A 15,742-nucleotide genomic window follows, 5' to 3' on the forward strand; every position below is an offset into this window, starting at 1 on the left:
CTCTAACACAACATTATATACATATGCATATTATTTTTGAGCGTATGTTTGAGTATTATGCCAATACTGAAAATATTTCATAGTTACTTTCACACCACGAAAGCTGAGGTCGACAATTAAACTTCCTCAAATCAAACGATGCGGGTTCGAACCCCGTTGGCGATATATGTTTTCCGATAAAATTTCAAATGATTCACTTGTCAAAATATTTAAAAAATAGTTCCGTCAGTTCCAAGTGCTAATGAACTGAAATATTGGTTCAAGATAATGTATATTGACAAATAGCTCTTCATTTCTGGAAAAATAATGGATCGTTGAAACAATAGAATGATTGGTGATATCAGGATCAATATATGATTACATGTCTTCTACTGCACGTGATTGGTGATATCAGGATCAATATATTATAACATGTCTTCTACTGCACGTGCTTGGTGATATCAGGATCAATATATTATTATATGTCTTCTACTGCACGTGCTTGGTGATATCAGGATCAATATATTATTACATGTCTTCTACTGCACGTGCGTGGTGATATCAGGATCAATATATTATTATATGTCTTCTACTGCACGTGCTTGGTGATATCAGGATCAATATATTATTACATGTCTTCTACTGCACGTGATTGGTGATATCAGGATCAATATATTATTACATGTCTTCTACTGCACGTGCTTGGTGATATCAGGATCAATATATTATTACATGTCTTCTACTGCACGTGCTTGGTGATATCAGGATCAATATATTATTACATGTCTTCTACTGCACGTGCTTGGTGATATCAGGATCAATATATTATTACATGTCTTCTACTGCACGTGCTTGGTGATATCAGGATCAATAATTCTGCAAACGATTCCTGCAATAAACCCCAAATGATAGGTACTTCGAAGAAATTTGACACCGCCAGTTACCAGGTGAGTGAGTGAGTTGGGTATAACGCCGCTTTTAACAGTATTCCAGTTATATCATGGCGTGTCACCTTAATGTGTGAGGAAAGCCCGAAGTGATGCAGGTCTCAGATGTTTACCACTTCGGTGAAACCAACGAACACGAGTATGGTGCTGACAAACCTAGAAACATAATTGGGGCGAACCGGGATTCGAACCCACGATCATAGGTTTCTAGCGTGCCCAAGGGACGCAACTCTGCACAGCGAATCGCGCCGCCTCAGACGACTGGGACACCCGTGCCCCCGCCAGTTACCAGGACTGATAACATATTTAGTACCGCAATCTCAGGGGAGTACATCCACTCTTTCACAAATGCAGCGTCTCGAATGACCGAGCACAGTCCATGCGTGACCCCACGACTGATGTAGAGCCACGTTCCCATCCCAGTTGCTGACACTCGATTTGTACCAGAATGTCAGAGTTATCTCCCTTCCGTCGATCCAGCGCCACGTCCCCTCGTCTTTGTACCCTCCAAGATAGTAGTTGAAGCTGTCGTACACTGAAAAAACCATATGACATTGTCATGAGTGTCACTTCTCACCACGCTCGACATAGTCAGCTATAACAAGTGAAAGTCGCTGTGAGTTGAAGAGGAACAGTATCCGGAACGACAACTATGTCGGTCTTGCTCGAATTGTTCGTCGGATCTTGACGCACGCCCGTCTGTTTTATTTTTGCAAATATGTTTTTTAAATTACAGACAAAAGAAATGTTTGTGTAGATATCGTTATGAACAACAAAGCTACATATGAGGTAGTACAGCATTTCACATAATGTTTTTAAGTGAGTGAGTATGGTTTTACGCCGCTTTTAGCAATATTCCAGCAATATCACGGCGGGGGACACCAGAAATGGGCTTCACAAGTTGTACCCATTTCGGGAATCGAACCCGGGTTTTCGGCGTGACGAGCAACGGTTTAACCACTAGGCTACCCGACTACCTCTGTTTTTAAGTAAATTACAAATGACATTTGGTTCCGTATTTGACAAATTGATAGATATGAATATGGAGAGTGAGTGAGTATGGTTTTTACGCCGCTTTTAGCAATATTCCAGCAATATCACGGCGGGGGAGTCCTGAAATGGGCTTCACACATTGTACCCATGTCGGGAATCGAACCCGGGTCTTCGGCGTGACGAGCGAACCACTAGGCTACCCGACCGCCCCTGAATATGGAGAAGTAAGTATATCTATGGTTACCACGGCTTGTGACCAATCCCCCAGTAGTCTAGGAATGATGTTTCCCCAATGTTTGTCAGGCGGGATTGTGATATATAACCTGGAAAAATGAACTATTTAGACAGAATTGAACTTGGTTGATTGAGTTTTTTAGAATCAATATGGTATTCATTCCGCTTGTCTCATATACATGTTGGGGGCACGGGTGGCCCAGTCGTCTAAGGCGGCGCGATTCGCTGTGTAGAGTTGTGTCCCATGGGCACGCCAGAAACTTTTGATTTTGGGTTCGAATCCCGGTTCGCCCCAATTATGTTTCTAGGTTTGTCAACACCATACCCGTGCTCGTGGGTTTCACCGAAGTGGTAAACATCCGAGACATGCATCACTTCGGGCTTTCCTCCCACTTTAAGCTGACACGCCGTGATATAACTATATAACTGGAATAAGGCTAAAAGCAGCGTTAAACCCAGCTCACTCACTCATATATTTTCTGTGAACATATCATAACAGAAAAATAAAGTATAATATTAGGTGCACAGATGCACAAAGCATGATTTTACAATGTCCTCGATTGACTAATTATGTCAACATGTCACCTCAACCTTCAACCGGGCGAGACCTAAGACCGATCTTAGCCAACGGATCCACACCCAAATTGCAATATATAACTACGCGATAAATCACAAAGAGTGATAAAGAACGAAGCCTGTTTTATTTCACGATAAACGGCGGCCTGTAAATAAGTCTCGACCAGACAATCCAGTGGTTGACATCATGAGCATCGATCCACGCAAATGGGATCGATGACATGCATCAGCCAAGTCAACGAGCCTGACCACCCGATCCCGTTTGTCGCCTCTTACGACAAGCATGTCGCCTTTTACAGCAAGCATGGGTTGCTGAAGACCTATTCTACCCCGGATCTTAACGGGTCTCGCTACAGGTGGTAATACAATCATTACTATGGTCTCATTGTTAAGAATTGTGTCCAGGGGTTTATTATTTACCTTGGCTACTACGTGTCTGTCTCGCAAGTTCTGCTTGTTTTTAGGCGTGTCAATGATCAGTAGTGAAGCATTTCCTTCCTTACACACCTGTACACATTCTCCCCACAATCGCTTTTCCCGAAGATGTTTGAAACAAAATTTTCCCACTCTGTTGAAGACGTAATCAATTGGGCACCTGTCTGAAGTAAAAGATAAATCGATCATAATTCATGTTAATGTTTTGAGTGATTAAGGTAAATATATTATTAAAAGTAAACTAGTTTCTATGGAAACACTAGAAGGGAAAATGTCGCCCTTCCAAAAACAAGCAAGAAGTGTCAAAATTAACCAAAACGCGACAATGCGACAACGCGACACTTTAGCCATTTGTCGCATTTTGATAATGTCGCATTGTCGCGTATTTTAACGCCCTTTTTACACATTTCTGACGGGCCGACAATGCGACAACACCACATATTGTGACCTTGAAAAATGTCGCATTGTGGCCCGTTACTAGAAATAAAATAAATTCAAAGCGCGACAATGCGACAAATGGCTAAAATATCGCGTTGTCGTATTGTCGCGCTTTGGTTAATTATGACACTTTTTGCTTGTTTTCGGAAGGGCGACTATGCGACAATGTTCCTTCCAGTATTCCATAAATATCCCTTTATAGATCATAAGGAAATTCTGTTAGGAAACTTAATAATGGAGGTTTTCAGATATGTTCACGTGAATTGAAGACTGGCATTTGGTTTGATTACATCAATAATTACAGCAACAATGACATGAATAATATATCAAGTATTTTATATTGCACAAAATTTCAAATTTGAGTTTTATTCCGTCGAAGGAAATTAATGTGATTAATAATACAATTGTTTTAGTCACACAATCCTTTCCCATATGATTCAGAAAGATATATAATTTTGACTCATTTCATCAAATTGAACCTGATGTTGGCGAACATCAGCATTAAGTATACGGAAGCCATATTTCAATTTCTTTAGCCAGCATTAAACAGAGCCAGACTCTGATATGTTCAAATGGGATAGGTTAAATCAATGTCTCATGTCATTAAAAAAGCCAGACAAGCAGGCCGCCTACCAGACTTACAGTGGGATGGGGTAAAAGTCTTGTTCCTGTTACGGATATGTTCTTGAAAAGCTCTAAAATCTGTAGTCCAAAAAGACTAGTGTTAAACGTTAAAAAGAACAATTCTCAGTTACATTTTCCATGAGACTGATAATTATTCCTAAACGTAACTGTCTGACATAAGTCTATACGGTGGCCCATACCCGCCACTGGTAAGATCATTTTTCACTGTATGCCTCTATATTACATCTGGCTCAATCTATAAAAGCTCAATCTTACGGATACAATCTCCAACCTGTTGATTGCAAGGGTACTGATCTGGAAGTAATTCTGGTCACACGTGGTATGCCAATTTGTGAACGAAAAGTATCTGGCAAAATATAGAGGTACACGGTGAGAAATTATCTCACCAGTGGAAGTATCAGATGAAATATAGAGGTATACAGGGGGAAATGATCTCACCATTGGAAGTATCTGGCGGCCGCCAGACAAAATATAGTGGCATACGGTGAAAAATGATCTCAACAGTGGCGGGTATGGGCCACCGTAAAAGTGGGGTCACTGGTGGTCCAATGGTCTACGGCGGTACAATTGTGTACTTTTGTGTACCAGGTTTACCCTGATTATGTTTGGAAGTTTGTCAGCCCAAACTCGTGGGTTTTACCAAACTTCTGAGACCTGCATCACTTTCCTTCCACACCAAACTGACGCGCCGTGATATGACTGAAATACTGTTCAAATGAGGGTTAAACCAAACTCACGTTAATGTATAGGTGTTACGACAGTCGCAGCGACTCGAAAATATATGCATGGAGGTCAATGTTAAAGCTTAACTGTCGTGTTTGCAGTCAGTAATAGAAATAAAACTTAACTGTTATTCTTCAAGTAAGGTTTAGCTCACCCGTAAACAGCTTGAAGTAGCGCCATCCCTGTTGTGATACCCCTCTATTCATGTCGTAGAAGTGTACAGAGTGGAGGAGACATCTGCCGGTGAGGATGTTGTAGGAGAAGGAGACACAGCGGACGTCCCTGTGACACAAAGAGGCACAGTCCCCCCTGTGGGAGAGTCCACCATGATCTCTGATGTTATAGCGTTCATCAAGCATATTGTCATAATTAACAACTCGAACCATTCGACTTGTACCACCTTGAACACTCGAGACAAAGCAAAAACATGTTACTGCCACACGAAGACACATTTGGATCATGTCGAACATTTAAACTCTGTCTCTTCAGAGGCCTTGTAACAAACTTAATAACCTGTTCTTAAATCACAACTAGTGTTATCTACAGCATCAACATTATCGATTGGTATAATTAACAAAGTCAGTTTTGATTGATTTTACAGTTGTTTCAACACTTATGACTACATGGCTTATAAACAAACCATTATGGTGAATATCGACTCACTTTGATATTGATGTGGTGGTTTATATTCAGCATTTCCATATAAACAAAACTATATATAAATTGTTTCTGACATTCATTGTTATCTTGAAAGAGACAGAGACAGATCACTCGGTTGGAGTCCGCCTAAGCCACATTTCGAAAATAGATAGCCAAAATTGATGTGGCTCGCGGGGCAATGGTTACGGTTGTGATGGTGGAATGTGGCTGTCGTGGCTATGCTGTCAAAACATGCTTTGTGATTCTAACAGGTTACCGTATTTAAAAAAACAAGACTTGTTTTCTCATTTCTTATTCAGATCATAACAGGGATAATATATTCATCAAAACATTACATTGATGGACATCATGACAGGTCATATTACATTGTCACATTACAGGTAACGATTGTGTAATGAATGAGTGAGTATGGTTTTACGCCGCTTTTAGCAATATTCCAGCAATATCACGGCGGGGGACACCAGAAATGGGCTTCACACATTGTACCCATGTCGGGAATCGAACCCGGGTCCTCGGCGTGACGAGCCAACGCTTTAACCACTAGGCTACCCGACCGCCCCCGATTGTGTAATGAATTGTTGTGTAGCACATCTAAAACAATGACAATGTTTGCACTTACGAAAATTTAAATGTGGGACACTCATTTAAAGGTATCGGTAATCTGATTAATTAATTACCGGCTAGAGTGGGTGAAATGCACACAGCTGAAAATGTGGCGCATTCGGCAATAGCCATTTTTGAAATGTGGCTCAACCGGCTAGACACCGATCACTCATTCCCTCCGTTCATTGTCACGTCGGCTTTGCACCCAATTCCAAACAACTGAAGATCAATTTTAACTTGTATCAGTTCACGTTTGTCCCAAAGCTTGATATAGCAACATAGGAAAAGATGGACCGCACTAATGTCCCAACTGGAATTCAACAGATCCAACAGTCCCATACAGGTGTATGATAATAGCAAGTAGGCCACACCCCTACTGCGTGGCAATCTGCTTCAATATGGTCCCCAGCCTCAAACTGCGCGCGGATCGAGTGGACACTGAAACTGGTGTGTCTTCTTTGTGTTCTACTGTGTTGAACAATGCCTCCCTAACTTAAACCCTAATCCTACTCCTCCTTGTGTGCAGTAGGTCAACATCTTCAGTAATAGTCGTTTACCCAACTGCGTTCAATACCAGATACAGAGGGTAGATCGAACTGTATTCACCGAGGGTGACTTCACTGTATTATTCTTACCGTAGTATGTATCATTAATCACAATTTGAAGACTAAAATTTGTTGCGATGCGTTTGTTTGGCACCATAGTGACATTCCTCCTGGACCATACCATCTCTCTCTTTCTCTCTCTCTTTCTCTCTCTCTTAGAGCCTACACCGAAACCTCGCTCTTAATTGTAATAAAGAAGTTGTCCATCCATAAATTCTTATCCTTACTTAGTACTCCAACTTCTAAATGCCTATCAAAGACGTTATTTCAGACTGTTGGCGCCATGAGAGGCTTCCATGTTTATTGGAGACAATGGTCTCCTCAGTTAATGATGTTTAGGTGTTTGCGTGTGATGCATTAGTGGTTTCGTTGTATTTTGAAAGAGTTGATTAATTAGAATTAAATGAAATTGTGATTGGATCACGTTTTTTCTTGTAATTGAAGTGAAAGTGAACTGCATGTTCCTTGTAACAGAAGCGGAACTGATCTGTTTACAGCATGTTATGTACGTTAAACTGGCCTATTCAAAGGGTGTTAATCAGTTTATGAACAAATTCTCATCAAAAGTTAGAATTCATGGATTTTCAGGGTGATTACGAAGTCATTGTTGAGTACTGTCGTTCAACCTTTCGCAATAAAGCCAGTGTATAGAAACGGCGTTTGGTCGCTATGTGGTATGAATAGTGTAGACAGGGTGGATCGTGACATCTCTTGATGAAGTGCTTCACACGGAGATACTGCGGATACTGTTGTCGCATCCATCCACTTATGTTATAGAGTCTTTCTGTGGATTGATTTACTTAGTGTGACTGAATGCCATAAATGTTCAGTGAACGCGAAATTTGTCAATACATTCTCAAGATTTCTTTTTATTAATCCTTTCTCACTTTCATGGTGTGTTCTTCATAAAAAGTTGTAATAGAACCGTATGTAATTATGAACTAATCCATTGGACGTTATACAGTTAATATTTATACAAGCTGAACAATTTTGTTATTGTATGGCAGACCAAATAAATTGAGGCTGTTTGGCTAATATTGTCATTGTTCTTAAAGTGTATTCTATACAAAACAAACAGTAAATTCTCCAAAGTCCACAGCATCTTGGCAACGTGGTATTTCCCCATGACTTGTTATTGCCCTATGTACCTTAACATAATATTGATGAGTTCTTCAAGCTATCATCTGATGTAATAATACCTTATTTTAAATTACTTTTAACATTGAGACAAGAACATTTTCCATCCTCGTGGAACATAGCAGTTATGAGTCCTCTTCATTTGTAGGGGACAAACAAGCTCCAAATACCACTGTTAAGTGCACATAGTAAATAAGACACATTTCTCAATAAGACTTGGGTCCTGGTCAAATGCGTATGGGATAAAAAATGAAGAATCACAGGCTGGTTTTCGCAAAGTTATAGCACCGTTGATAATATAATTATATTTACAACCAATTATCCAATGGCCTTAGTGTAAGAAGAGGTGACAATATGTTGATTCTGTGTACTGTGAGGTGGGAAGTGTTTATCTTACATTACTTACAACCTTAATCAACATTTATCAACAATTTTATGTTTCAAACATACTCTCAAAGAACCTCAGGGAACGGGAGTAATATATCTCGTGCTGATGGACAGACATACAAGCAGACAGACAGAACAGTGAAGCAGACCAGAAAGATAATAAGCTTCAACTTCATTCATTCAAAATAGATGGCGTCATAGACAGACGTGCCATGACGTCATAAAGTCACGTGATAAGTGACTAACAAAGGCCATAAGATTGTGTACATTGACTTCAGACTTGAGCAAACTTGCCAGGACATTCTTTGTGCTTTTCCTGTGATGCCTTTTACAAATAAAGAGGTTGGTTGTTTGACAAACTCGTGAAGAAAATATGATTCTATTTTTGAGCTATCCTTTATCACACGTAATCCTCATGAATAATATTGTTGAGTTCATATATACCTTTAATTATACCTCATTTATACTCCAATTCACAGTGCGCCGGATGAAACTTTGAATGACAGACACTTCAAATATTCAAACCAACATTTATTTAATATATTTACAAAATTAAACAATGACTACTGGAAAACAAAGATAATATGTGCACTTTATTTCAATTTTTTTTAAATACAAATTTAAGTAAAACAGTGAGTAATAAAGATTTTAAATCAACCTTACCCTTAAACGTAAACATATTTGTTTAATGATTCTTTAAATGCTGACACTAGTTCTTCTAATCATTGCACATTGCTGAACCAGAAGTGTTACAAATATCATAAGTAGAGCTTTCATTTGATATATTGCATGATATCATGAATATATACAACTACGAAATGGTATATCATTTTCAAAAATAATGGCGGCCATCCTGGAAATGGCAGCCATTTTGAAAATGTCACCAGTTGCATCAGTGTGACTTTCAGAAGATCTCAAGAAAATGTCAGCTTTCTACTATGTTTTTCCAGGTTGTTATTTTTGTCTAATGCTCTGTGGCTACTAGTATGATACATGGTACAAACACTGTATCAGCAGCTAAGGCATTCTGTGGTATCTTCTAGCTATTCCATTGGTGAATATAATGTCAATATAGGGGACTGATTTAAGAGTGAGTGTTTTGAGCCTAGAAGAAGGGTGATTTGAGCCCAGGCTAAAAAAATCAGTGTGAATGTAAGCTAGGCATATTGGGGCAAGAGTGTGAGTATGGTGGATGCGAATAAATACTTGAATATATAATATAAACAAACCAGTTCTATTATAGGCTTCAACTTAATTCTTTTTCATTTAACAAACATGGCGTCGCAGACGCAGATCAATGACGTCATCAAGCTAATATTTAAAAAACAACCAGTAACTCTTGTGAAGCTAACGAGCAAGGTATTGTGCTAACAAACCCATAAACATAATCGGGCCGAAAAGAGAATCGAACCCACGATCATAGGTTTCTGGCGTGCACAAGGGACGCAACTCTGTTCAGCGAATTGCAGCGCCTCAGATGACTGCCCCCCCCCCCCCCCCCCCCCCCCCTCCCGTCCGTTTATAACATAGACAGGATTCACTTCTACCTTTACGTTTAGTTATATGTATACAGGGGTTAGAATGATACATTCACTACTTCACATAAGGCACGTCTATTTGAAGTTCTCACAGCCCACATGTACTGAAACTTCCTCGAAATAGCAATGTTCCCCGTTTGTTTGTTGACAGTGGAATTGTACCAGACCGTTGGAGTTATCTCCCTTCCATCAACCCAGCGCCATGTCCCCTCGGCCTTGTAACCTCCAAGATAGAGGTTTATGTTCTGTATATCTGAAGGAGAACAGATTAGAATTAAGATATGTTGTGTACGAGAGACATATGTAGTTTATCATAAAACAATTTAGGGAATTATAGGGATCACTCATGTCACTCCGGGAGAGGTCTCCTTTCAGGTTACGGAAAGTGACGAGTGTTGACTATCAATACCTGCATGGTGACACAATAGTGTACAATGGCAAGACGTTATGCCAGGTGCAGATGTATTGATTTCCAGTTGGGTACGGTGTTGAGTGTCTTTTCTATTTTCATTTCTTTTACATATATATATAGTAGAAGTGGACTGACATATATATATACCGGTTCCTTGGTTACTTACCTTGACAACAGCCAATCTGTTTAACAACTTCCGCTTGTTTTTCGGGTGTGTCAATGATCAAAAGCGAGCCTCCGCTGTCGTTGCAACGCCGGGCATGTTCGGACCAAGATGCTTGTAACAGGTCGTGTCGAAAACAGAACTTCCCTATCCTGTTGTACACGAAGTCTGGAGGGCACCGGTCTAGATACGATAAGATATGCCATATGTTTACAGTTCAGCTCCTTGCAACAATGTTAAAACTAGAACAAGTAAATGGACTTTAATTTCGCTTCTGCTTAAATAGATTAACAAAGATTCTCTAATATGGTTGTGTATAAATCAGTACATTGTTAAATGTACAACGTGTAGCAGAAGTGGGCTGATATATGAACAACTTGTAGCAGAAGTGGGCTGACATGTGTACAACTTGAAGTAGAAGTGGACAGACGTGTGTACAACTTGTAGTAGAAGTGGACAGACGTGTGTACAACTTGAAGTAGAAGTGGACAGACATGTGTACAACTTGAAGTAGAAGTGGACTGACATGTGTACAACTTGTAGTAGAAGTTGACAGACATGTGTACAACTTGAAGTAGAAGTGGACAGACATGTGTACAACTTGAAGTAGAAGTGGACTGACATGTGTACAACTTGTAGTAGAAGTGGACTGACATGTGTACAACTTGTAGTAGAAGTGGACAGACATGTGTACAACTTGTACTAGAAGTTGACAGACATGTGTACAACTTGTAGTAGAAGTGGACTGACATGAGTACAACTTGTAGTAGAAGTGGACAGACATGTGTACAACTTGTAGTAGAAGTGGACAGACATGTGTACAACTTGTAGTAGAAGTGGACTGACATGTGTACAACTTGTAGTAGAAGTGGACTGACATGTGTACAACTTGTAGTAGAAGTGGACAGACATGTGTACAACTTGTAGTAGAAGTGGACAGACATGTGTACAACTTGAAGTAGAAGTGGACTGACATGTGTACAACTTGTAGTAGAAGTGGACAGACATGTGTACAACTTGAAGTAGAAGTGGACAGACATGTGTACAACTTGTAGTAGAAGTGGACTGACATGTGTACAACTTGTAGTAGAAGTGGACAGACATGAGTACAACTTGTAGTAGAAGTGGACAGACATGTGTGGACAGACATGTGTACAACTTGTAGTAGAAGTGGACAGACATGTGTACAACTTGTAGTAGAAGTGGACTGACATGAGTACAACTTTAAGTAGAAGTGGACTGACATGTGTACAACTTGTAGTAGAAGTGCACAGACATGTGTACAACTTGAAGTAGAAGTGGACTGACATGTGTACAACTTGTAGTAGAAGTGGACAGACATGTGTACAACTTGTAGTAGAAGTGGACAGACATGTGTACAACTTGTAGTAGAAGTGGACTGACATGTGTACAACTTGTAGTAGAAGTGGACTGACATGAGTACAACTTGTAGTAGAAGGGGACAGACATGTGTACAACTTGTAGTAGAAGTGGACAGACATGTGTACAACTTGTAGTAGAAGTGGACAGACATGTGTGGACAGACATGTGTACAACTTGTAGTAGAAGTGGACTGACATGAGTACAACTTGTAGTAGAAGTGGACAGACATGTGTACAACTTGTAGTAGAAGTGGACTGACATGTGTACAACTTGTAGTAGAAGTGGACAGACATGTGTACAACTTGTAGTAGAAGTGGACAGACATGTGTACAACTTGTAGTAGAAGTGGATTGACATGTGTGCAACTTGTAGTAGAAGTGGACTGACATGTGTACAACTTGTAGTAGAAGTGGATTGACATGTGTGCAACTTGTAGTAGAAGTGGACAGACATGTGTACAACTTGTAGTAGAAGTGGACAGACATGTGTACAACTTGTAGTAGAAGTGGACAGACATGTGTACAACTTGTAGTAGAAGTGGACTGACATGTGTACAACTTGTAGTAGAAGTGGACAGACATGTGTACAACTTGTAGTAGAAGTGGACAGACATGTGTACAACTTGTAGTAGAAGTGGACTGACATGTGTACAACTTGTAGTAGAAGTGGACAGACATGTGTACAACTTGTAGTAGAAGTGGACAGACATGTGTACAACTTGTAGTAGAAGTGGACTGACATGTGTACAACTTGTAGTAGAAGTGGACTGACATGTGTACAACTTGTAGTAGAAGTGGACTGACATGTGTACAACTTGCAGTAGAAGTGGACAGACATGTGTACAACTTGCAGTAGAAGTGGACAGACATGTGTACAACTTGTAGTAGAAGTGGACAGACATGTGTACAACTTGTAGTAGAAGTGGACAGACATGTGTACAACTTGTAGTAGAAGTGGACAGACATGTGTACAACTTGTAGTAGAAGTGGACAGACATGTGTACAACTTGTAGTAGAAGTGGACTGACATGTGTACAACTTGTAGTAGAAGTGGACTGACATGTGTACAACTTGCAGTAGAAGTGGACAGACATATGTACAACTTGTAGTAGAAGTGGACAGACATGTGTACAACTTGTAGTAGAAGTGGACTGACATGTGTACAACTTGTAGTAGAAGTGGACAGACATGTGTACAACTTGTAGTAGAAGTGGACAGACATGTGTACAACTTGTAGTAGAAGTGGACAGACATGTGTACAACTTGTAGTAGAAGTGGACAGACATGTGTACAACTTGTAGTAGAAGTGGACAGACATGTGTACAACTTGTAGTAGAAGTGGACAGACATGAGTACAACTTGTAGTAGAAGTGGACTGACATGTGTACAACTTGTAGTAGAAGTTGACAGACATGTGTACAACTTGTAGTAGAAGTGGACTGACATGTGTACAACTTGTAGTAGAAGTGGACAGACATGTGTACAACTTGTAGTAGAAGTGGACAGACATGTGTACAACTTGTAGTAGAAGTGGACAGACATGTGTACAACTTGTAGTAGAAGTGGATTGACATGTGTACAACTTGTAGTAGAAGTGGACTGACGTGTGTACAACTTGTAGTAGAAGTGGACAGACATGTGTACAACTTGAAGTAGAAGTGGACAGACATGTGTACAACTTGTAGTAGAAGTGGACAGACATGTGTACAACTTGCAGTAGAAGTGGACAGACATGTGTACAACTTGTAGTAGAAGTGGACAGACATGTGTACAACTTGTAGTAGAAGTGGATTGACATGTGTACAACTTGTAGTAGAAGTGGACTGACGTGTGTACCATATTGGAACTGATCTGTGTACAGGTAAAACGTTTTCGTTAGTTTAACGAGTATTATTCTAGCTATTTGACGGCGGTCTGTAACTAATCGAGCCTGGATCAGTTATCCAGAAGCCAGTGATTGACACCAGGAGCATCGATCTACGCAATTTGGACGATGACATACTAGTAGTAGAAGTGCTCTGACCTGTGCACAGCGTATAGCACAACTTGAACTGACCGGTGGTCAACGTGTAGCTGAAGTGGACTTAACCTGTCTTCACCTTGGAGGACATGTCCAGGTATTTCAAAGCTTGAAGTAAATTCTCAACTTACCCGTAAACAGCTTGAAGTAGCGCCATCCCTGTTGGGATACCCCTCTATTCATGTTGTAGAAGTGTACAGAGTGGAGGAGACATCTGCCGGTGAGGATGTTGTAGGAGAAGGAGACACAGCGGACGTCCCTGTGACACAAAGAGGCACAGTCCCCCCTGTGGGAGAGTCCAACATGATCTGTGATGTTATAGCGTTCATCAAGCATATTGTCATACTCAGGGACACGTACCATGGAACTTGATCTACCCTGAGCATTCGATGGGACTCTAAGTAATAAAATTGTTAAAAGTAGAGCGGAGTTGGTGATGACGGGCATTGTCGCACTTTCTACGTTAGGTTGACACGACAAACAGCATATCAAGACTAGAAGAGTTTAGCTATAATAAGAGATTGCTTCAGAAATCGTCATGGGAGATATCGATCATATTTACATTATCCATGTGGCTGCAATTGTCCATACGTGATCGATTATGATCGATTTTGTGTTCCCAATTTGATGTGTACTTACTAAACGTTAACGTACTTTTCATTTAATTATCTACACAAGACTGACATAATATTCGTGGCGAGAGGTATGGTTTAAGTAACGGAAGAAAAACAGCTCAGATCATCACAAAAGTTGTTTATCTGCCATCTCCTTTGTCAACCAGTTGATGTCAACTGTTATAGGGATGACACTGTCCAACCTGTGATGATATATATATATATATATATACATCGATGACGAGACTGAGGTACTGGGGTCCTCTTCAATCTTAGTACTATAGTTATGAGTTAAAATATGAACCCTTGATTTGTTTATTTGCTTGTTTGTTTGTTTGTTTGTTTGCTTGTTCAACGCCACACTCAGCAATATTCCAGCTATATGACGACGGTTTGTAAATAATCGAGTCTGGACCAGACAATCCAATGATTGATATCATGAGCACCGATCCACGCAACTGGGAAAAAAGAACATGCATCAACCAAGTCAGCCACTCTGACCACCCAATCCCGTTAGTCGCCTCTTACACAAGCATGGGTTGCTGAAGACCTACTCTTACCCGGATTTCATTGACCACATGGTATGCGATGTTTTAGTGCAAACGTTTGGTATCGCGTGTATCAAATCATCACAGTCAGCAGTAGTCCAGCTCTGACACCAGACAGACCAGTGGTCGATATCATGAGCAATGCCCCACGCCTTCGGGGGTACTATGGCACGCAACCAACCAAATACACTAAATGCGAAATGAACATATTATAATATAACCTTACATGTTCTGACATATTTAATATCAAACGCAATCGTGCAGATCTACACATTACTGAAGGAGAACAATTATATGTAAGTATATATTTGGCTGTAAATTTGCACATATTCTATGATATGGATCCGAAGTAGTCGTTGTGCTTTCTATATTTCTAGTCACTTTTGTGTTATAAAAATATTGGTGGAAATTATTAAGGACGGATGGAAATACATACGCGATTCACTGTTATGGAATGTTGAATAAAGGCAACAAAACCCATTCAATAATCATAAGACATATTAATTGATGTACGTATCCGACCATATCATTAGCATGTATGAATCGCTATCAATTTGTGAAAGTGTGAGGGTGTACTTCCCTGTCGGTGGCAGTCAGCACAAACACAAGTCAAGTGTGCACCTGAACAAACACAAGTCAAGTGTGCACCCGAACAAACACAGGAACATATGCTACAATTCAAAATAACATTTTGCATCGGACA

The 15,742-nt window shown here is 40.1% G+C and overlaps 1 protein-coding gene across 1 annotated transcript; it reads right to left on the reverse strand.

Moving 5' to 3' along the window:
- Positions 1–9,880: 9,880 nt before the first annotated feature.
- Positions 9,881–14,324, reverse strand: LOC124144282. The gene is made up of 3 exons (XM_046513615.2): positions 14,009–14,324; positions 10,479–10,658; positions 9,881–10,153 (listed from the first exon to the last, which is right to left on the reverse strand). Exons 1-3 carry the CDS (start codon positions 14,322–14,324, stop codon positions 9,939–9,941), a joined length of 711 nt encoding a protein of 236 aa, XP_046369571.2. The 3' UTR covers positions 9,881–9,938.
- Between the last annotated feature and the right edge of the window lie 1,418 nt (positions 14,325–15,742).

Source organism: Haliotis rufescens, unplaced genomic scaffold (assembly GCF_023055435.1).
Source record: "Haliotis rufescens isolate VD_foot unplaced genomic scaffold, xgHalRufe1.0.p SCAF_16, whole genome shotgun sequence".
Taxonomy (NCBI): Eukaryota; Metazoa; Mollusca; class Gastropoda; order Lepetellida; family Haliotidae; genus Haliotis; species Haliotis rufescens.